Source organism: Mauremys reevesii, linkage group 3, assembly GCF_016161935.1.
Source record: "Mauremys reevesii isolate NIE-2019 linkage group 3, ASM1616193v1, whole genome shotgun sequence".
Classification (NCBI taxonomy): domain Eukaryota; kingdom Metazoa; phylum Chordata; order Testudines; family Geoemydidae; genus Mauremys; species Mauremys reevesii.
Window position 1 is genome coordinate 71504147 of NC_052625.1, and position 24195 is coordinate 71528341.

At 45.9% G+C, this 24195-nt stretch overlaps 1 protein-coding gene across 4 annotated transcripts in view; it reads right to left on the reverse strand.

Annotated features, from left to right (window-relative positions):
* KIF26B (kinesin family member 26B) overlaps window positions 1-11973 on the reverse strand; it is a 408888-nt gene extending 396915 nt beyond the window's left edge. For all 4 annotated transcript variants that reach the window (XM_039530789.1, XM_039530788.1, XM_039530787.1 and 1 more), the window contains exons 1-2: window positions 11835-11973; window positions 10713-11144 (exon numbers count right to left, since the gene is read on the reverse strand). In XM_039530789.1, coding sequence (XP_039386723.1) covers window positions 10713-11144; window positions 11835-11897 — 495 coding nt within the window. In that variant the 5' untranslated portion in view covers window positions 11898-11973. The remainder of the gene's footprint in view (window positions 1-10712; window positions 11145-11834) is intronic.
* Window positions 11974-24195: the final 12222 nt, after the last annotated feature.

The following is a 24195-nucleotide window of genomic DNA, read 5'->3' on the forward strand; positions in this document are numbered from 1 at the left end:
ACAAAAGTCTTACCCAAAACAACAGTCATTTAAGTGATTCCAGAGGAGTCAGCCTTGTTCTGCGGAGAGGGATAACTTACGTTTCAACCATGGGCTAAGTCTACAGAGTTAGGAACATCCTCCTAACTCTTCAGCAGAACTCCCACTGATAAACAATGAAAGGTTTGCACAAGAATATAATTCTACCTTTGTGTCATAACTAAGTTTTTAGTTAGTAAAATTACTGTTGCATTCCGCCTCACTCAGCAGGGAAAAAATGATGCAGGGCCCTTTTAGGACTGAAATCATGGTGGTTTTTTTTCCAGAAGTATACTACTGTTGTGAGAGTACCCTTTTCTACAGTAAGAGGCCATTTTGGCTCCAGCAGGAGCTCTTTTAATGACCTGAAAATCAAAAAGGAAAACTACAAAAAGTTGAAATAGACAAATTACTAAGGATGGGTACAAAAGAATAGCACAAGCACGTAGGGACAAAAATCAATAAGGTTAAGGCACAAAATGAGTTACACCTATTAGCAAGGGGACATAAAAAGGCAATAAGAACAGCTCCTACTGTATTTGTACAAGCAAGAGAAAGACAAAGGAAAGTATGCCCACTAATGATTGGGGAAGGAGAACTAATAATGGATTACATCCTTATGGCTCAGGTGCTTAATGGCTACATTGCTTCAGTATTCACTAAAATGATCAGTTGTTACCAGATATTTACCACCACCAATATTGACTACAAAAGGGAAGGAACACAAGCAAAATAGGGAAAGAACAGCTTAAAGACTATTTAGATGTATTCATATCAGCAGGTTCTGATTAAATTAATACTAGGATACTTAAGGAACTATCTGAAACAATCTTGGAACTGTTAGCAATTATTTTTAAGAACTTCTGAAGGGGCAAGGTCCAAGGGAATTTGAGAATGACAAACATAGTACCTATCTTTAAAAATGGGAATAGAGAGGAGCCGGAAAGTTATAGACCAGTCAGCTAACTATGACACCTGGAAAGATACTGGAACAAGTTATTAAACGATCAATTTTAAGCATCTAGAGATAATAGGATAATAAGTACAAATCACACCAAACGAACCTAATTTCCTTCTTGGGCAGGGTTACTGGCCTAATGAATAAGGGGGAAGCAGAAGATATGATATATTTTGGTTTTAAGAAGGTTTTGATAGTTGTACATGACATTCTCATAAGCAAACTAGATGGAATTACTATAAGGTGGGTGCATAACTAGCAGAGAAATAGTACACAAAAAGTAGTTAAAGATGATTCGGTCAAACTGGGTGGATGTATCTAGAGGGTTCCCCACAGGGGTCTCTCCTTGGTCTAGTACTGTACAATATTTTCATTAATGACAAATAATTTGCAAGGACACCAAGTTGGGAGGGACTACTAGCACTTTGGAAGACAGGATTAAAATTCAAAACAACCTTGACAAACTGGAGAAATTGGTCTGACAACAAGATGAAATTCAATAGACACAGCTGCAAAGTATTACACCTAGGAAGGAAAAAAAATCAAATACACAAATATATAATGCTAGCTGTGGATCACAAATTATATAAGAGTCAACAATGAAATGCAGTTGCAAAAGGGCTAATATCATTCCAGAATGTAGTAACAGGAGTGTCATATGCAAGTTTCATATGCTGTTCTTCTTAGCACTGGTGAGGCCTCAGCTGGAGTACTGTGCCTAATTCTAGGTGCCACTTTTAGGAAAGATGTGACCAAATTAAAAAAAAAAAAGTCCTGAACAGAGGTATAAATATGATTAAAGGTTTAGGAAACCTGAACTATAAGGAAAGATTAAAAAACTAGGCACGTTTAGTCTTGAGAAAAGATGACCGAGGGAGGATGAGTAGTAACTGGTTCAGTCTGCAGTGAGGGAGATTTAAGTTAGATATTAGGAAATCCTTATAACGATAGTCCAGCACTGGAATAGGCTTCGAAGGGAGGTTTTTAAGAACACATTAGGCAAACACCTGTCTAGGTATACTTAGCCTCCTGTGCTGAGGTAGGACCATGACCTCGAGGGCCCTTCCAGCCCTATACTTCTATGACTGTCATAGATAATTAAGATGGAAATATTAATTGGGGGAAGATATTAGAACTGCAAACAGCTGTTCATTTGAACCACAGTTTGAACTAATCAACAAATTTTAGCAACCCACTATAAAGTGATACAATTTTAAGAGACCAAACTAAAGAAAAGTTAAATATACCATTGTCCGGTGCTAAATGGCTTTTTAACATAATACTTTCCACATTTTGTGATCTTTATAAAACATGAATTGAAATATGAATCCAGGACAAAATAGGGGTGGGGGAAATCAGAAAACCAAATTAAGTCTTGGATTTACTGTCCAATAACTTTATATTATTGATAGCAGTGTTTGCCTCAAAATTCTATTGAGTCAAGTAGTTAAATAAAACTAGTACCAAAGTTCTAAATTAGTTACGCCTTAGACACATTTAGCAATCCCTTTTGTCAAGGGATACAATAGGTGAAATTTGGCTTTTTTTAAATTGCAATTGCATTTACATAGATGTTCAAGTCAAGCATGTTAGTCTAAATGTTTTAGCCATCCAATAGCTGAGGGAATGGCACCGTGCAACTCCATGAGGGAGCACAGCAGCCCCATGCATATGATCTTCCTCTCCTAACTGGACACAGCAAGAAGGGGAGAGTCACAAAGGCCCCACTTCTAGGCATTTGCACACATCTGACTATTTTACTTCTGAAGCAATTTAGCTTTGCCTACAGATGGTATGGAAAGTCAAAACCAGGCGGCTGGACTGCTGGATATGCTTTGGCTATGTTTGAAACTGCTGTCTTTTGGAGGGGGTTAGTTGGTTAGTTCTTTGTTTTTGAAGTCAATGGCCAAGCTCCTATTTACTTCAGTGGTGTGAGAATTCCACCCTGGCACAAGTCCATTGATTTCAATAGCATTAACAAGGTATACATTTGGACCAGTATTTTTTCAGAGGACCTGGATCAGCATTCATGTCGCACTCCCCGTCAGTACCTGGCCCGGGGAACCTAATGATCCAACTAGCAGACCAAATTTGATGATGAATCCTGGTCACATGCCACCTGAGGCACGTTGAACATATGCTAAGAAGTATTTTTTCCACAGTACTTCAGTGGTGACATAAGTTCCTAGCAATATTTGGCATATTATACCAAGAAGCTCACACTTGGAATTTTCAAAATTCAGTAATATTTGTTTAAGGATCTGTTAGCAGCCTCTACATTCGGTTTTTTGCTCTGTTGATATGATAGAGTCCTACTTGGAGAAGCCCCATCAGATAGTTTGCTATTCACCAATGGGATACCTCCTTGTGGCTCATCTGATGTCCCCTCCTTCAGTCGCTCACCCTGTGGTGGGATGGTCTCTCTCTCTCTGGATTCAACTGCTCACTCTTCCTAACCCAAGGAGGTCCCTTTTCATGGTTTGTCCTTCTGGTCAGGTCACTATAATTTTCCCCTTTCAGGGTGTCAAAGTCCCTCTGGACAAACTGTTTCAGGCAGTTTTCAGCTCCACTGCTCAGACTGTGCCACTTCTCCAGTGGCTGGTAGGGGAACTTGTACCCTCCCACTGCTCCAGGTTCCAGTCCAGGGACTATGTCTAGCAAACAGTCTCAGACCCTGTTACTGTTTCCCTGGGCTCTTTCCTACTTTCCCTTATCTGCTGGCCCACCCCTGGAGCTTCCTCTGCTCTCTGTGGCTACCGCACTCCCTTTGCTCCCTCTCCCCCTCAGTTCCTGCTACAGTCTGTATTCCCAGAGTTTATTCCCTCCTTGGACTCCTCTTTGTCTCTTGCCAACTCCCACTTCAAGAATGTGAATGCAGAGTTCTTCCTACAGCACCCTCTTACCACCAACTTCCTCTCTTTATGCTTAGTCCAGCTCCTCCCCCAGCTGGGCTTCATCAGCCATTAGGCCTTATCAGCCCTGATTCTTCTCCAAGTGCAACCTGTCACAAGGTTAATCGGCCCTTTTTTTTACTTCCTCGGGTCTTGTGTGGATAGATGCTGCCTCACAGCCCAACAAAAGAGGTAGATTGAAAGCATAGATAATACTAAGCTGCATTATACAATCAAAGAGATAGATCTGAAGGAAAAATATTGAGCATAAATGAATGCCAGTTTTATCTGGAATAACTTGTACTCTACAGCAGCTGCAGATGGACAGTCGCTGTGGAGTTGTCTGGTTACTTGTCTTTCTTTCACTTGTCAGTTAAATGAAAGATCCCAACAACAATCAGCAATATTAGTCAAATTATGCTCAGTTATGTTTTTGTAACACCACTTAAAATCAATGAGGTTTCATGGGAGAAATTGTGATCAAAGTTTGGCACATATGGCCTTGGAGGATTTGGTCCCATAAACTACTGAACAGAGACATAACTAACTATTAGTGTGTTCATCTGTGACTCAATCTAGCTCCAATATTATTCATGCTGTGTAAAAGAAAATTGCACGTTTCTTTCAGGTGAGCACTCTAAAATTTCAAAAGAAAAATAAGCACCTCTGTGCATGGAAAAAAATAGAAATGTGATAATTTAGCATCATCTTATAGAACTTCACACTTCTTGGAAAAGCAAAATGGCACCTTTTTGGTGTATTGGATTGTTGCTTTCCTAAATCGGGGACATATTGTAGTGTAAAGGTCTTAAGCATTTGCTTAACTTTACGCACTAAACTGCTTTCCTGAACAGGGATTCTTCCCTGAATGGAGACCTCAACAAATATGGACTGGAAACTGCCTATCCAAAACATGAAGTGGACCTGCAGTTCTTGATAGCATCTAACATATATGTTAGTGAAGTGTGAGGAATACCATGCACATGTTTTTTATGCTGTGGCATGACACCTCCATTGTGACATGTTATAAACTAGCAGTGTGACATACCAATCAAAATCATGTGTGACATGCCTCACAGTTCAGACATATGTACCATGGCCACAAAAAGCTGCAACCCCTATTACATAACAATGCAAAGCATGAAAGTCAGGTATAGTGCAGAGATGGGCTGTACAATTCAGTGCTTGGAAGCATCTCAATTTCTGATCTTAAAGGGCCCATTGCTGATGTGGCTAAAGCTGTGCAAACCTCTTTCAGCCCTAAATTCACAGATACTGTGATCTTTCTAATAATCTGCTGACATAAGCAAGCATCCCATTACATACTGATGGCCCATATTTGTAGTATGTGATATTTTCACTAGTACTGTCAAGGGAATTCATTATGGAACATTCTTCCCAAAATTATACACTGGGACTCTGTTCTTGTAGCACACACAAAAAATTGCTACAAATGATTATATTCCCTTTTAGGAAGATAATCCAATGCGTTTAGTTAAGAAACTACTTGAGACCCTAGTGTATTCTCTGTGGCTTGTAGAAGACACCTTGAATTGACCAAAATACTCAAAAGTCACCTTACGTAAGGGGCTAGCTATACACTAAGCATTCACCTGTTTCTGAATAATGGGTTGGCAAACCCATTTCACAGTTTGTGGAAGGGCAGAGTTTGGTCAAAATGTTACTGCCCCTCCTCACTCACAGAAACTGACTGAAATTGTCATTGTATGCAATTTCCCCCACCCCCACCCCCACCCCAGAGGTCGGGCCATGGCCCTCTGGGAGCATTTTCTGTTCAGAAAGGGAAACAATCTCCAACCAATTGAATATAGAGATGGGCCTGGTCCTAATTTCCATTTCAGTCAATAATAGTAAGCTTCTGTGATCCCATAGAGGTGACTGCATAGCTAAGAACCTTGACAGCTTCATAAGAAGGGATCTTCTTAACATACAGTATTTTCACCTTTCCCCAAAGCAAAGTTGCCATATGCAAGTTTGGGCAAAATAATCATATCAACATTATCTCACATGCAGGAGTCTCAGAGCGAACTGTAGCTCAGGTGACCTCCGACTGCTTTCAATGGCAAGTTTGCATGCATTTTTCATTGGTGAAGATATATTCCTAGGTCTGCTTTCTCCAATATACATATCTAATTTGAACCATTCTAAGCAGCTGTAATTCCAGGGCAAAGGAGGAAGAATGTGGGAACATCCCTATTTGCCAGGAGACACGCAATTGCAAAATGTGTTGCAGATGATTTATACTAAATGTTTGGTATTGTGACCTGTGATGTAATACAAAAGAATAGCTGTTGTTGTCTAAACTTTAATGGAGTTAATCCCTCCAAATGCTGACAAATTACTGCCCCAGGCCATTTAAAAATCAGATTTCTAATGCAATAATCCTATCTGCATTACAATGAGTTGGGATGAAATGATTAGGTGCCTGATATTTTTGCACAGTGAATTAAGTCACTGTACTGGCTGGCCGTGCTTGTTCACAAATTAAAGGTCTAGACAGAAATGAAATTCCATTATTCTGCCACTTACTAAGCTTCGAGGAAGGGTTCATTACTGTCCTGTCTCTACTGGGAAGGTTTCTAAAGTAGCTACAAGCTATCAGGAACCTATTTTTCCCATTATATCAACTGCACAGCTTTTTTCATTATTAATATTATTAGTTAAGCCTTTGACTACTGAACACTTCTGAAATGGGAAAAGGCTAAATCAACAATACATGAGCACAAATGAGCAAAAGTTTCAGAAAAAAACAAGATGTAATTTTTTTCGCCCATAATCCACAGGACTTTTCATGGTTAGTCATAGGCCTAAACCAGATCTATTTATCCACCACCCAGGAACTGTGGGCCATTCAGCTAAATGGACCAGGATACAAACCACTTAACAGATGGTGTTTTACAAAACTAACCTCTGTTTCGGCCATCTCTAATGTTTAGTTAATATGTGTCAGGTAGATAAGTATAAGCACGGAAATTATTTCCAAATGGGATACATTTAAATTACCTCTTCTGGTAAAGGCCAAATTTTGAATTTTGTTGAACCCCAGAACAAGATAACTTTGGAAAGCCTGAGACTGTACTCTTGAGCTGAATATTCATGTTATTTATACACACACAGAGCAGAATCTTTAGTTAACCCAGTTATTTTTTAAATACATAATGTCTGTGTTTAGCATCATTGAATTCAATGGGAATTTTGCCATTGACTTACATGCAGACAAGATTTAATCTCAAGTCTATAGTAAATGTAAAGATATCACGTCATACATGTGTATAGACAAAGTTGAGTCTGATGCCCTTCTGAAGACATATTCCAAATGGGCCAGGTTCAGAAAAAAGCTTAATGAACTCTTTTAAAAGAGAAAAGGATTAAGGAATAAAAACCTACCAATAGCCTTATTCATTTCTGAGACAGTCCCTATTGCTGTTCAAATGGCATACTTCATTAAAATTGCCTCTAAAATATACTGAATTCCTTTTAATACACAGCACAGTGTATAATTAATTACAACCTTCTAAGATCAGTTGGGTTAATCAGATTCAACACATATGTGTTTCAGGGTACAGTTACAGTAACTCATCTCATTCTCATAGTACTTAACCCCTTGAATGCAGATAGCTAGTTTGTGTACATAGTTTATATCTGTATCACTGGGGGAAAAGGGATTTGAGCTTTATGATGCCTGTTCCAGATGCCAGGAGTGCAGCATTTAAATGGTTAAACTAAGGTAGAACTTCTGTACTTAGAACTAATCTTTCTGCCAAACAACAAAAACCTTAAATTTCCATCCTGTTGACATATTTAGAATGAATGTTTCTAGTTAAAGTTAAAGCTCCACACCTCAGTGCTAACAATGAGCTAGTCAGAGACAGCCTTGTTCCACATTAAGCATTGCTTTTTCTGTACCAATGTAATGCTTCACTGCATAGCTTCATACTCAGTCTGCTTACACAGCAATTAAGTGTGGTATTGGGCTAGATAGATATAGGCAAACATTTTAAATTATATGATTACTCAGTATGAAAGAATTTATGTAGGTACAGGTTCAGATAAATCATTGTAGATTCTATTAATCTCTATTGTGTATATGCCAAAATAAAGCTGCTAATGGATTATTATATTCACTACAACAATATCAACGACCCAAAGTTATATGCATTTTAAATACAATATAAATGCAAAATGAAAAATATGTTTTGCTGACTATAGATACAACACTTATGAAATTCCAGGCTACTTTCAGCAGCAAAACAAAAAAAAACTTGTAAGTCAGCTAGATCCATACAAGATGACTAATGCTTTCTAGATCCCCTATTTGATGATCCTCCCAATATTTCATAGTTACAAATGGATGTTAGTAATTAAACGTATGGTGGACACCATGTATCCTGCAAGGTGCTGAGCAAGTTGCTCAGCAAGTTGCTCCTGAGGGATACTGAGAACCATCCATTTGACCTGCTCCCACTGAATTAAATTGTCAAACGCCCATTGAAATCAATGGGAGCAGAATTGTTTCAGTGGGAGCTGAGGGTGTTCAGCAACTTTCAGAACTCTAAGAACAGTAATACACTAGATCCATTTATGGGCCTGATCCTGAAAGTCTTACATGAGGAATCTTTACAAAATAACCCTAATAAAGTCAATGGAACCACTCACGTTATGTTTATTATGGTAATGCCTAGAGATTAACCAAGAATGGGGCCCCAATGTCCTAAGCAGCTACAAACAGAGTAGACAGTCCCTGCTTATATAGACGAGGTAGAAAAAAGATAGGAGAAAGGGATATCCATGCACACATACAAGCAGAGTGATGGTTTGTAAATGGTATGTTAATTCTATAATTTGTTTATTTGTGAACGGGGGGCATGCTAAATGGAAGGGGAAGACAGAAGGGATATTAAGGAGGAAAGGGAGGAAGAATTACGCAAGTGCATAAGGCTTGCAGGATCAGGCCTCTAACACCATCACGGCAGCTGGATTTTTATTTATTTATTTATTTTGAGTGGACAATGCTAAGGTAAGTGATTCCAGGGGATTTAATGCAGTTGGGAATGAAGGTAATGACTGCAGCTTTTAGAGTGTTATAATACAGAACCATACAAGAGTGTGGAAGAGTTTTTACCTCATACAATGAGATCTATCATTTAATGCCTGACATTTTATGATGGGCAGAAAACCCTACAGTTTATGATTTATCCAACCATTACTGTAAAATATGATTCCCCCTCTTATCTCAAAGCTCACATTATGATAATCACACGGGCAGTAATTCCAAAGCTGGCAAGTCATAGCTGTTGCATATCATGTAACTTGAATTTTTAAAATAAATTAATTCCAAGCACAGCTTCCTCAGTATTCAGCAACAGTTATGAATATTTAAGCCAATTTAACCCTTTCAACATACATTTTTTCCCAGTTTGTGAATAATTCAGCTTAAACAAACCAGCTATTGAGATGAGGTTACTACTAGCCCTTATTCTGTTTGGGATCACACGGATTCCCTTTCACAACACTAGGCACATAAAATAAATAAATAAATAATGGTAAATACAACAACAGTACTAAAGACCTTTCCACAGCAATCGGCTCTTTTCCTGGTACTTCTTTATTGTAACCACTAATGAAAACTCTTTGAAGTGGAAGAGTAAATATTATCATTTGATAGTACTTGGGCCCAACAGTGCAAACACAATTGCATTGTGTTACATTCTGGGAGCTCTAGATCTATCCACAATACAGCACTTGCAGGGTTGCTATGGAGGAGTCCAGTGCTTACAATTCTGTTGGCACTCAATCAGCACAGGAGCTGCTGATCACTCTTTCAGAGCTGTTCACCTTAATCTTCATCTGCAATACAAGGGGGGAAACTACTGACTACAGAGGATGGCTTTAGTAGGGCCACATTTTCCAATGCTGACCACCCACAATCAGAGCCAAAAAAACCAACTCTGTTTTAGGCACTTAAATAAGAACCAGATTTTCAAAAATGTTCTGCACCCAGCAGCTCCCAATATGACACCAATGGCTAGATCCCTCATCTCTTTAAGAGAGATCATTGCCCTTATGGTTAATGTTGTAGCTGGGGACCTGGGTGCAATTGCTTGCTCTGACAGACTCCCTGTGCGGGTTTAGGTACTTCACTTTCTTCTCCTCAGTTACCCATCTGTAAAATGGGGCTAATGGTAGTTCCCTAACTCCCAGGGATGCTATGAGAATAACTGTACTGATCACTAAAAGGTACTCAAGATACTAGCATTAAGTGCCAAGTAAGTACTTAGAGCAATCTGGGTGCTTGTTGGAAAGTCTGGCCCCTAGAGGGGAGGAGAGAAGCTGTATGAAGTGGGAGAGGGACCACAGATGCTCAGACATTTGCACCGTAGCCCATCCTCTGTTACCAAACAATACAATAGGTATGTGGGGAATCAGAGTACAAAAATACCAGCAATGGAATGAAAGGAGAAGGCAAAGAACGGCTTGAGGGACTGACTCAAAACGTCCAGAAGCCTTTCACATGTGCAAGGGCAGAGGAGAGAGTCCAACAGGGACAAAGCGGGGGGATGGGGAGGCTGGAGGGAAAGAAGAGCTAGGAAACGGGGAATAAAAACAGGGTATTTAAAAGCCCTCCCCCCAAATTAGGGGTGACCCCGACCTTCATCAATCCTGGCTGTGAGTCTGCGGGCGCCAGTGGAGCCCCGCCGGCTTTGTGAATGGGGGTGGGAGCATGAGCCCGTGAATGCCCCCGCCTGCCCCAGGGAGGCTTTGCACTCACCCCCTCGGCGGGAACCCAGCCCACGCGGCCCGCCCGCCCGCCGGGCCCCGCTCACCTTGCTGCTGAAGGGCCCGGGGATGAGCAGTTTCAAGGCCTGTCTCTTCAGCTCCACCAGGCGGGCGTTGCAGTTCTCGCACCAGACCCCGCTGCCGGAGCCCGGCGAGGAGCCGCCCCCGCTGCCAGAGCCCGGCGAGGAGCCGCCCCCGCTGCCAGAGCCCGGCGAGCCCGTGCCGAAGCCCGGGGAGCCCCCCAGCGAGCCCGGCGAGCTGCTGCCGATGCCCGGGGAGGCAGGACCCGGCGAGCCGCTGAAGGAGCCCGGCGAGGAGGTGCCCGATCCGGGGGACGGGGTGCCGGACGAGCCCAGGACGGAGCCGGCTCCCTCGGGGGCTGGGCGGCTCCCAGCCCGGGATTCCTCGTACGCTTTCCGGTACCAGCTCTCGGGCGAGAAGGGGGCCGCGGGCTTGGTGGGGGAGCAGGGCTCGGTCACCTGGAGGAGGAGCAGAGCGGGAGGCAGCGAGTGAGGCGCGGGCAGCGGCGGCGGGCAGACCTCGCGGGGCCGCCCAGCTGCCGTCGGTGATTGCGGCTGCTCGACCGACCCCGGCTGCGAAGCGCCCGGCCTCCCGCGCCCGGCATTGTCTCCGGGCGGCCACCTGAGCGCGGGAGGGGGCGAAGCGGTACCGGCTCCGCTTCCGATCCCCACCCCGCGGCTGTCTCCAGCCCCACGCCCTGCGGTCGCTCGGGGACTCCTTCCCGGGCGGGGGGTGTCAATACACGCTGCACGTGTGATCGACAGAGAATCGATCCCGACCGGCGTGGGGCCGCGCGAAGCCAGGTCAGCTCGGATCGCTCATTGAAAGGCCACCCGGGGCTGGAAATAAAAACAAAGTTCCGCAGGGAGGATGAGGAGGGCGAAAGTCTACAGCGGTCACAGGGGGAAAGGAACCCAATGCACTTCATGCAGTTGAGAGCTGGTTGAATAGACCAAGTAATATACTCAGCCAGGTGAAGCTCTGAATGGGAACATGCAGCTTAATAAGGTTCACATGTTGGTACCATTTGTTACCGGTCAGTTTACAGGGAAAGCTATAGCATGGGTCCTGGGGAAGGAGAAGGAATTAAAATCCTTAGTGCAGATGGATTTAAAAGATTCCCTGCATTTCACGTATGGATAACTTACCCCATATTTCCTGCTTCTGGTTGTGACTGAAATTCTCTCTTTATTTCCAGCCACTGAATTCATGATGATTTTTATAAAACAGGAGAATGTCCAAAAAATTTCCCCTGTTACATCCAAAATTGAGAATTTTCAATTCAATAAGGTTCACCAGCTGGATAGATAGATTGTAAGCGCTGCACCAAATTCAACCTTTCCCTCCAGAGAAAATACAGAGCCCAGAAGCACCATCAATTTTCAGGCAAATGTTTTGGATTTTTTTTCTTCAAAACATCTTTTTCCTCATGATCTTCTCTCTCTTTCACTTACACCCCTTGTTTTCATAGACACACCAACATCCAGAGTATCAGCATTTTCCCCCACCAGCCAGTACAGTTTTCCTCCACACGTGAAATGAACAATCACATCCAAGGTAGCTTTAGGAAGGTATAAGAGAGAGAAAGCCAGACAGCTATGCTCTGCCTAGAAGCAGAGATTTCTCTCTCTGCTACTGGTGCTGTGGTAACTTGTTTCCTTCACTAAGGTTTGTAACTGAGTTAAAAGAAATCCTCCAAAAATATCAGGATCCAGTCTCTGGGAGGAGCTTCCGAGTCCCTTGCAGCCAATATCCTTCTGCCCATTTGTGCCTGACAGTTTTGTAAGGGAAAGGAAGACTCTGGCTATATAACACTCCTTGGTCAGCAGAGGAGCTGCAGAACGTTTGCAACTGACGCCCCTGAAGGCTTTGAAAATACTGTCAAAGCTTCACTGCAGTTCTGTGCAATAGGTTAGCTGCTGAGGAGGTTCCATTTTATTTTGCAGTGTTTCTTGATTGACATTTATGATTTTTTTCTTCTTAAAAACAAACAAAACCCCAACTACCTTGTTGCTTCCCTGCAGTTATTGGTTAGTTGCCAATATCCAGGGCTTTAATGAACACGATTTTTGCAAGTGTTCCAAATATTGTATAAATAAATCATGAAAGGAAAGCAGGCTGGAATGTTTGCCACATCTATAACAGTCACTAGAATCTCTTTGTCTGTGTTATTGTTTTGAATGTATTAATTAAACTTGCAATAAAGGGCATGTTACAGTGACTTGTTAACAATCAAATTCCAAAGTCTTACTATGTCTCCTCCTCTCCCCCATCCCATTTCATAGAGGAAGGTTATTTTGCCCTGATCTCTATTTATTTCAAATCCTGAAGGCAGCACAAACATTTCTAATAAATCTCTTAAAAAATTCACTTGTTGGTTCCCACAGAAACTAATGAAATTAAGAAACTAGGCCCCAGACTCTAATGGGTATTTAGGTTGCTCATTCCCATTGAAATCCAAGGGAGTGAGGTGCCTAAATACTTTTGAGGATCTGGGGCTTAGTACCAGATCCCCTGATATGGTCAAAATGCAGAGTGCAAATTAGGGGGCATGATGCAAAGGTGGCTAATCGCCACCTTTTCACTCTTCTGGTACTGGTGCTGCTCTGTGAATAGCATTCCCTCTACACTGTTAAAGCAGCTTTTGGTATGTTCTAATGTATATGGGGATGTATTGGCCACAAGGGGACAAAAGTGAAGTCCTGTGTTCCTGAGCTGAAGGGATAGCCCAGTGATGCCCCCTTTTCTTAACTATGCTGCTAGCAGGAAGGGTGTATAGCATAAGAGCCTCTCAATTGGTTTGACACCACCTATTATCTTTATTTTGGAACAATTCTTCCTGTGCTGGTTGAATCAGCTTTACAGCCAGATTACACGGGTAGTGCAGCAGAAAACAACCACACTGCTGGTGGATCTGACTCTGAATATTGACAAACACATTAAAATAGGATCAAAAGGGCAAACAAAGAAGGTTCTCCTTGGGTCCCTCTAGATACAACCACATTTCAGAAAACTTTCAATACAGAGGTACAAAGTTATTCATTCCACTGATAGGAGCAATCAAGTCCACAAAGTAATGAAGAAAAAGCAATGCAAGTCCCAGCTTCCTGGTATTACAAATGACTGTGCTCTGTTCTCAGTCCCACAGGAACAGAGACCATGAATAGAGGCAGGCATGTGCCATGTACACCATAGTGTATAACTTTTAATTTTGGGGGCTCAGCATTTCTTATGGTGAACTGGCAGATTTGCTTTTCTTCAGCAGATCTTTCATTACCCCACTACTAGATGTGCCTGCCTACCCACATCTGCTGTGTTAGTCATCATCAATGTGTGTGTCACGGCATGCCTTCCTTGGGAGATTATGGATATAGTGTGGCCAGGGGGCAACAGATTGGCTAACATGCTTACACATTCCAAATTGCAGGCTACTGCCCTGTTAGGGACTGAGAAGCAGAGAATCTACAATATCTTGGTGTCCATCTCCTTGAAAAGTTCATAGGGAGGAAACAGTAGGTATTAGAGGATGTGTGTGGACACAACAACAGTTCACGGATGATCAATGAGGCAATATTGTACAGCTAATTGGTGAAGCAGCAAACACAAAAGTGCATTTAAATACTCAGTAGTTTTCATCATTTAGAGTTGCCAAATGCTGCAGGGAAGAAGTAGCAGAGAGAGAGAGAGAAATAACGCCCACTAATGCTTCAGTGTATTACCAGTAGCCTTGTCTACATAAGGGAAATTAGGACCCATAATTGGCCACCTTTGCAGCTCCACCAGTGAGAGCAATAGTGGAAGATGGAAATAAGGAATATTTTTTAACAGCAGGGGTAATTAACCACTGCAATAGTTTACCGAAGATTGTGGTGGATTTTCCATCACTAGGAATTTTTAAATCAAAATTGGATTTTTTAAAAAGATATGCTCTATCAAACGGGAGTTATTGCAGGGAAGTTCTATGGCCTGTGTTATACAGGAAATCTGGAGTCTAGAAATCTAGAGCATCCAGGATTTAGGTGTTCTGACCACTTTGCCATCTAACCTTGATCGCAGTAAGATTAGACAACAAAGTGGTAAAAATGCCTTAGTCCTGTCTACATTATAGCCCCCAGTGATGCTGCCACTGGTGGAGCTGCAATAGGGCTGTATCGGTGATGAATCCTGGTCACGTGCCACCTGAGGCATGTTGCGCATATGCTAAGAAGATCATGGCTCCTAAATTTACGTAGATGTTGCCTTGCAGTGTGGGCCAGTGAGGATGAGAGCCCTCAGCACATCTTCCCCTTCTGCATTTGTGTTCACCAAAACAGCTGCAAATGAAATTTCACTACCATTAGCAACACTTTGCTTATCAGGTTAAATGCAGTGCAACTGCACCCACGAGATGAAATGGACAAAGTGGTCGTGCAAACCCCCTCTTCCCTCAACAAACAGAACATAACAAACCTCTTGCAAATTTGTCATGTTGAACAGCCATGATTTGTATTCCAAAGCAGAGGAGTCCAAAGAGAGAGAGAAAGCTTTCAGTGGGATGTGAGTGCCCTCTGCTGTTTGTAATGTATAACATGTAGACTGTGGTATTTTGATCCTTACAGTGTAGATTCCGGTAATATTTCCTATAAGGAAACTATGATGGGGTGGCCTGCCCTAGTCATCAGCCCACCCCACCACCTGTCATGGCTCTTTAATGATTTTGTTAGGCCCAGTAAAGATATACGAGGACCTAAGGCAGGATAGAGCTAGAGAAGAAGCAGTACCTGGAATAAGCAGGGATTGGGAGAAAGCTAGGCACTGTTTCTTTAAAGGCCTGGGACTAGGAGCCTGGCAGAATGCATGGGGCATGGCTCCTGTCTTCCCCAACCAGTTGGAGGATGAACTGGAAGAATGGGGCCAGCATATAGGCTGTCTCCTCTCTCACAGAAGATGGCTGGTCTTCTGAGCCCACCAGCTGGGAAGAGGGCTAAGGAGGAGGGAGGAATCGACTGCTCTTAAAAGCAAGAGGCAGAGGGAGTGCAGCCCAGAGCCACCATCATAGCTGGCTAGGGAGAAGCTCTGTCACATCACAGATCTAGGCAATGATAGCAAAGTCTAGAGATCTGGCGAAGACATTGATGAGTGTGTTGAGGGTAGGAGCAGCTCAGGAGATAATCGTAGAATATCAGGGTTGGAAGGGACCTCAGGAGGTCATCTAATTCAACCCACTGCTCAAAGCAGGACCAATCCCCAGACAGATTTTTTTTCCTTCAGATCCCTAACTGGCCCCCCTTAAGGATTGAACTCACAACCCTGGGTTTAGCAGGCCAGTGCTCAAACTACTGAGCTATCCAGTGCTGGCAGAGGGATGAAGGAAACAGCCTTTGTCTGCCTAAAACAGAGTCATTGGCCTGGGTTACCCTGCCTCTCCCCTGGACAAAGAGGGGGTGCATGAGACCAAGAACAAGACGTTCCAGATAAATGTTGGCAGATGGGCTTGAAGTCCGTTAGATGCTGAGTTTTCTATTTTTGGACCTTTTGGACCTGGAAGGGGAATGGACTGAATACTGACAGAGAATATGATAGATTACTGTGGAACCAGAATGGCTAAAGGGGGTGCAAAACTTAAAATAAAAACCCTGCAACACCACACCTGAACACGTAAAGGAACATTACTGTCTGTGCTAAACTTACCAAAATCAAAGTAAACTGGCCACTTGCCTAGGATCCTGTGATGGCAATAATTTGCTCTTTCACCTGCCGAGTTCTGAATTTTTTAGTACCGGAGAATAACAGGCAAGGAGACTGCTGCTCATACTTGCTTTCCACTATACTTATAGCTTCTGAATCTTTCTGTTTTTGAGGCCACATTGCTGTAAAAGTTACACACAAATCTTGCTAAATGTTCTTTTGCATCCTATTTAGTCCTGTTTCTCTACAGGTTTCATATATCTGTAGGAGTTCCTGATTTATGTTTGTGTAAATGAGAGGAGGACCCCTGGGGCCCAGTCAGGACCACCCCTCCACTCTAACCTCTGGATCCAAAACTGTGCAGGGAAGATCCTCCTCCACTCACAAACACACACTACAGGGGCAGTAGGATCCAGAGGTTGTCGATTCCCCATGCAGCCTTGAGGGAAAACTGCAGATTGGAGCCAGCCAGTAGCAGCTGAAGCAGTCAAAGCAGGGACCTTTGGCAATTCACAGAACTTTCTACCATTTTCATTGGACTGCTCTGTGCTGATAGGCTGTTTGCTCCAAACCTCTCTTTCCCTCACAGTCACTTCACTCCACATCTGCCCTGTGCCCTCGCTCCCCTTTTCTGTCCGTTTAGCTAATCCTCCTCCTAAGTAAATTCATCCCACCAAAAAACAAAACAAAAACCACGGAGCTAACATGACATGTACTGCCATGACCTTGTTCACGCTCCTTCCCCCTCCCTGTGTCTGTCTGGTCTATTTAGTGTGTCAACTGTTTGAGGCAGGGACCATCGACTGCTCTAATGGTACAGTGAGGTCCCATTGTTGGCTGGCCCTTAGATGCTCTGTAATAAACATTATCAAAAACATATTGAGCAGGATTTTTCTGAGATGAAAAACTGGACTAATTCCATTTGTTTCAGTGGAGTTACTCTGGATTTACACTGGTGTGAAAACACAATCTGGGCACATCTTTTGTATTCTCATTTTTGAGTGATTTCCGTATTAGTTCTGGCAACAGATACCAATGGGGCTGAAAGTGGGCATGTGCCAGATACTGCTGGGTTTCTTGATTAAAGCAGTTTACACTGTCTATGGAGGCAATATTCACATATGATCTACTGGTGTTGTCCAGTGGCCCATCCTTAAGTCATTAGCTTCCTAAACAAATTCCTTTTGTGAAGTAATTTTGGCCTGCTTCCCAAAAGAGAATTGTTTCTGAAAGCTTGAACAAAAACTGTTCTGCTGATTTTGGGTTAGCTGAGGATGACAAGAATACTTGTTTTGCTCTTTTTTGAAATTTGCTGACTCTTTGTGATCAAAAAATGACTAATTTTTGGAATATCAAAATTGGTATACAAATGTCCTTCAGTGTAAACCTCTAAGAGGTCACTGAGGACTTGATCCTGTATTCATTGAAGTCAAAGGCAAAGCTCTCATTGATTTTAATGGTCCAGGATCGAGGTCTGTATCTCTTTAATATGTCTGATGATAATTAGTTAAGATATAAGAAAGTTATGAGCAAAAACCTCATATATCATATGTTTGGTACATGTATATATTTCCTTACTGATTAAGTTGTGCATCTGTAGGTGAAAATATAATAATAATAAATTCACCCTTGATGTGGATCTATTGACATTAATAGGGCAGCATAAAGGCTGAAACTGACCCAATAATATTTTGCTCAGATATCTCAGTTTTCATCCAGGGATTGCAAAGCACTTTACAAATATGCCTATTTCCCTCATTTTACAGCTGGGGAAACTGAGGCAAAGAGAACTGAAGTGACTTTCCAAATTCACACAGCAGTCATGTAGACCTGGGAACAGAACCTAGGTTTGCAGATTCCAAGACACTTGCTTTGGAGAACTTTCGAAAAGCTGCCTTTGCCACTCTGCATGGGCTTGGGCTGGCCAGTTTTAGGGTGCTCAGGAAATAGGGAATATTCAAACCAGATTTTTTCCTTCCATTTTTCTTAAATAGGCTCTCTTTACTGGGCACACAAGTTGTCTAGGTGCTAATTTCTTACTTGGCCGTGCAACCACTGGGATTTTCAGAACCTCAATATTGCCATACATTGCTGCCCCATTTATCCAGTGCAGGTTCCATTATTTCTAAATTTCACTTCTCTGTCTTCTACAATCAGTTGGGATACTACAATAATTCTCTCATGGGACACCCAGGTGGCTTAATGGGAGTTCATAAAGACCTGAATCACACCTTAGTCTCTACAAAAGCAGCATTAAAAGGATGGGCATGGGGAATGAGTGTCACTTCGAATTTTAACAATAGTATTGTGCTTTCTAGCATGGTCAGGCAGCTGAGAGTGTCTTCTTGTGACTATGCAGCTGTGGTACTACGGGAACTCAGAATGATATCAGGGATATAAAGTTTAAATAACAAGATGGCTCCTAGACTCTGAGCATGCAGACCCTCAGTGTGCCTTGTATCGTGTGTAAGAGACCTTCATAATGGGATGCTCTCCAGTGATTACACATGACTAATCTTAAAGAGACAGTACCAGAATAGCTACAAGTATTGACAGTCTATGCTATAATGTTGAAAAATGTGGAATGTCACCCAGATAAGGGGCAGTTTCTGTTCCCGATGACCCAAAACTACACACTTTGAATAAAACCCTCATTGCACATGAATCATTCTTTTGCAATTCACACATCAAAGTAACCCTCACTGCAGTGTGCCAGGCCTAGCGCCAGATGATATTCTTCATTTAATTTTTTAGAGCTCTTGGGGAACGGAGTGCAGCTTTAGAACAGTCTGATGGCTCTATTCTCTTGCTTCAGGAAGGGAGAGCCAGGCAGCCTGACAATCATGGCACACATTCCAAAGAGGCCACAGGATTAGTTGCACAGCATAGGTGAGGATTCACTTGTCAGGTTTTCCCTAGAGCTGTTCAAAGGGTTGCTTCCCCCAGCCATCAGGGCCTGCCATACAGCCACAGCAAGTTAAAGCAGTGGGAGCGGTTTATAAGGCTTTCCCAGTTTACTGACTACCCAGTATTCACCCAGATTCAGTATCTCCCTTGTTGATGACTGCTGGCAGTCCTGGGTGCTCCAGGATGTGGGATTCAGTGCATGGTTCTAGATATCTAGCCCCCACAGCTATCTACGCTATCTTTGCATCACACACTACCAAATAGGCACATTCCTGTAGGCAGCATTGGTCCCCTCAAAAGCATATGCATTCCATACAGAGAGCCCACTACCAGTGAGAAGTGAGCAGAACAAAATATGGTGGTGTGTGTTCCTGTCCCTGGGGAAGCTTAGATGATCTATTACTACAAATCACAGCACTGAGGAAGTCCTCCAGGCACTCAGAGGCAGTGCTCTAGCTGATCCCTTTGCGGTATGTTCAGCAAACTCTCATCTAAAATGATGGGCAATTCTGGGAATCCCACATGTCTTAACTCTGTTGCAGAGTCAAGTTTCTCTCATTGTAACAAGTCTTCTTCTTCGAGTGATTGCTCCTATGCATTCCATGTAGGTGTGCGCGCCGCGCGTGCACGGCTCTTCGGAACATTTTTAGCCTAGCAACACCGGCGGGCCGGCTGGGCGCCCCCTGGAGTGGCGCCTCTATAGCGCTAGTTATATACCCCAGCCGGCCCGTCCGCTCCTCAGTTCCTTCTTCCCGCCCGTGACGGCCAGTTGGAACTGTGGAGTGCTTGTCGTCCTCCACTTACCTAGCTCACCTTGGTTCTAGTTTCTATTTAGTGTATATAGTTAGTTGTTAAACTGAGTTAGTTGAGTAGTTAGTAGATAGATTAGGGGGAATTAGGGGGGCTTAGCCCCTCTTTTCCCGTCCGGTGCGGGCGTATGCCCAAGACACCGGGATTCAAGCCCTGTGTGGCTTGCCAGCGGCATATGCCCGTTGGGGACCCCCACGACGCCTGCCTTCGTTGTCTCGGTGAGGGACATCGACCAGACAAGTGCCTCATTTGCAGGTCGTTCAAGCCGCGAACTAAAAAGGAGCGGGACATTAGGTTGCGGCAGCTCCTTATGGAGTCGGCGCTTACCCCTGCGGTGCCGACTCCTCCGGCTCCGGCGTCGTCCTCTGTGCGGAGTGCTCCAGCGGTCCCCGGCCGGTCCGGTACCGAGACTGTTAAGAACCAGCCAGCACCGAAGCCCCGGCACCGTTCCCATTCACCATCTGGGAAACGGAAGCCTAAGCCCAAGGCTGTAGAGACTGCTACGGCAAGAACATCGGTCCAGCAGCCAGCAGCGGCGCCTTCGGCACCGTCCGCGGTACCGTCGACTCCGGCACCGGCTGGGCCGTCGAGTCCGGTACCCCCGCGCTCCCCAGTGCAAGCCGTGGTCGAGCTGCCTCTCCCGTCCACGCCCGAGATGTTCTCGACGGCGAGGGAGCTCATAGAGCTAACAGAGGCACCGAGCCTCCGGCCCCCGGTACCGCCGGTGCGGGCTGTGCCGTCAGTGGGTAAACCGGCCATGGTACGACCGGCCAGCCCTGACAAACGGGATAGAAGGCGATCCAGGTCCCGCTCCCGGTCTCGATCCCGGAGACGGTCACCTTCCCGCCGTTCAAGGTCACGGCACCGGTCTCCATCACGGTACTGCTCTCCTTCTCGGCGCCGGTTGCAGTCCCGGTACCGCTCCTCTTCGCGGTACCGGTCGTACTCCCGGAGGAGTTCCAGGTCCCGGTCCCGCTCTCCGGACCGTCGGCACCGAGGGAGGTCCGGATCCCGGCACCGCTCCCGACGCCGTTCTCAAAGCCGCTCCCGTCGACGACGATCGAGATCGCGGTCGACCTCCCGCTACTCTCGCGGTCGAAGGTCCCGCTCCCGCTCTCGGCACCGAGACGATCGGCACCGGTACACGGCACCGTCCACGGACGGACTGGTGGCATCGACGGCGCAGTCTCTGAGCGCCTCTGCCCCCCCGTGGCCTTCCCGCCAGCCGTCGGTCACTTCACACGACGGCAGCGGTGCAGATTACCGCGCGGACCCACAAGGACAAGACCTGGGTCCCCAGCAATGGGGTTTCTGGACCCCCTGGGCTGGTCACGAGGCTCAGGGCGCCCCCTTCCTCCTGCGACAGGGGCCTTCTGACCATGGGGTGCCGGAAGCCACCGTCAGCAGGCCCCCTCCATCGCCTCCGGTTGAGGTTCCACCGCCGCCGGTGCAGACGGAACATCCCGTGGAGATGGCGGCCTCACACCCCATGGACGAGCCTCAGCCTCTGCCTATTGGTCAGGCCCATTCCTCGTCTTCCTCGCCCGACGAGGCGGTGGCGGGATCCTCGACATCTGATCCCCCACCGATTGACTTACGTGCCCATCAGGACCTCCTTCGTAGGGTGGCACAAGCTGTTAACCTCCCGGTAGCGGAGGTCATCGAGGACGAGGACCCGATCACTAATGTGGTCGGATCGGACGCCCCCATGCGAGTGGCCCTACCGTTTGTTCGGACGATCCAGAAAAATGCCACCACACTCTGGCAGTCCCCGGCGTCCATCCCTCCCACTGCCCGTGGAGTGGAGCGGAAGTACTCGCTACCCCCGACTGGGTACGAGTACCTGTACACCCATCCGGCCCCGGACTCCCTAGTGGTACAGTCTGTGAATGACAGGGAGTGAAATGGGCAACCTGCGCCTGCACCTAAGTCCAAAGACGCGCGCAGGATGGACCTGTTGGGCCGGAAGGTATATTCGGCTGGCAGCCTTCAATTACGCAAAGCAAATCAGTTGGTTCTCCTGGCCCGCTATGCTTACGATAACTTCGTAGCCCTCTCTAAATTTACGGAGTTGGTTCCAACATCCTCCAGGCAGGAGTTCTCAGCTTTGCTGGAAGAGGGCAAGAAAGCTACTAGGTCCTCTATTCAGGGCTCACTGGACTCTGCAGACTCCGGAGCCAGGACCTTGGCATCGGGAGTGACAATGAGAAGGATCTCCTGGCTGCAATCGTCCACCTTACCGCCAGAGGTTCAGTATACTCTGCAGGACTTGCCCTTCGATACCAAGGGCTTATTCTCGAAGAAAACGGACTCCAGGATACAGACCCTTAAGGATGGGCGCATTGCCATCCGTACGCTAGGCATGCATACGCCTGCAACACAACGGAGGCCTTTCAGGCAGCAACCCTTTCGGCCGTTCAATCAGTCCAGGTCTCGGCCGGATAATACATTCAGGGGCAGACTGAACCGCCGTAGACCATCGGGCAATCGGCGTACCCAGTCCCAGGCGCCTTCCAAGGCCCCCCAAGGGCCGAAGCAGGCGTTTTGATGGGACGCCCGAGGACGGCCCATCAGTCTCTCCTCTGGATCCTTCCCCGTTATTTTTCAATCGTCTTTCCCACTTCCTCCCGGCGTGGTCCCAGATTACATCAGACAACTGGGTGCTACGCACGGTAGAGTCTGGTTACCATCTTCAGTTTGTTTCGCCCCCTCCCTCCCACCCTCCCACCCCGTCCCTCTTCAGGGACCCCTCTCACGAGCAAGCCCTCCTACAAGAGGTGGAGTCTCTGCTGAGATTGGGTGCTATAGAGGAGGTGCCGAGCGATATGCGAGGCAGGGGATTTTACTCCCGATATTTCTTAATCCCCAAGGCGAAGGGAGGCCTACGACCCATACTCGACCTCCGAGAGCTCAACAAATACCTTGTTAAGCTCAAGTTTCGCATGGTAACCCTGGGGACTATCATTCCCTCCCTGGATCCGGGAGACTGGTTTGCCGCCCTCGACATGAAGGACGCGTATTTTCATGTCGCCATTTACCCTCCTCATCGGCGCTACCTACGCTTCGTTGTCAACAACACACACTACCAATTCACAGTGCTGCCGTTCGGCCTCTCTACAGCGCCGAGGGTATTCACCAAGTGCATGGCAGTGGTGGCCGCGGCCATCTGCCGTCGTCAGATACATGTCTACCCCTATCTCGACGACTAGCTAGTCCGAGGGCCATCTCGCCAACTGGTGGCGTCCCACATGGCCACGGTCCTAGCCCTGTTTCAGCGTCTAGGGCTCATGATAAATGCCGAGAAGTCGATGTTGACCCCTTCGCAAAGAGTGGAGTTCATAGGTGCGGTCCTGGATTCCAATTTGGCCAGGGCCTGCCTGCCCCAACCTCGGCATCAGTCTCTGGTCTCTCTAGTTCGAGACCTACAAGCTTTCCCATGGACAACAGTGCGTTCCTGCCTCCGCCTCCTAGGCCACATGGCGTCGTGTACGTTCGTCACTCAGTACGCGAGGTTGCACCTTCGCCCATTTCAAATTTGGCTCGCGTCAGTGTACCGGCCCCACCGCGACTCCATCGATATGGTGGTCACGCCCACGAAGCCAGCACTCGCTTCGCTCACTTGGTGGCTGGACCCAGCAGTCGTGTATGCCGGAGTCTCTTTCCACCCTCTTCAACCATCCGCCACTCTGACCACGGATGCGTCAGAGCTGGGGTGGGGAGCGCACCTGGCCGACTTGCACACCCAAGGCCTCTGGTCGCCCCGAGAGCTCTCCCTCCATATCAATGTCAGAGAGCTCCGGGCGATTCGCCTCGCCTGTCAAGCCTTTTGCCCCAGTCTCCAGGGGCGTTGTATCGCGGTGTTGACGGACAACACAACGGCGATGTTTTATGTCAACAAGCAGGGTGGAGCCCAATCTTCTCCGCTGTGCACGGAGGCGATGCTACTGTGGGACTTCTGCATAGCCCACTCCATTCACCTAGTGGCATCCTATCTTCCAGGGGTGCAGAACACGCTGGCCGACCGTCTGAGCAGATCGTTCCTGTCCCACGAGTGGTCCCTCCGCCCAGACGTGGTTCACACGATTTTCCGGAGGTGGGGGTTTCCCCGGATAGACCTGTTCGCCT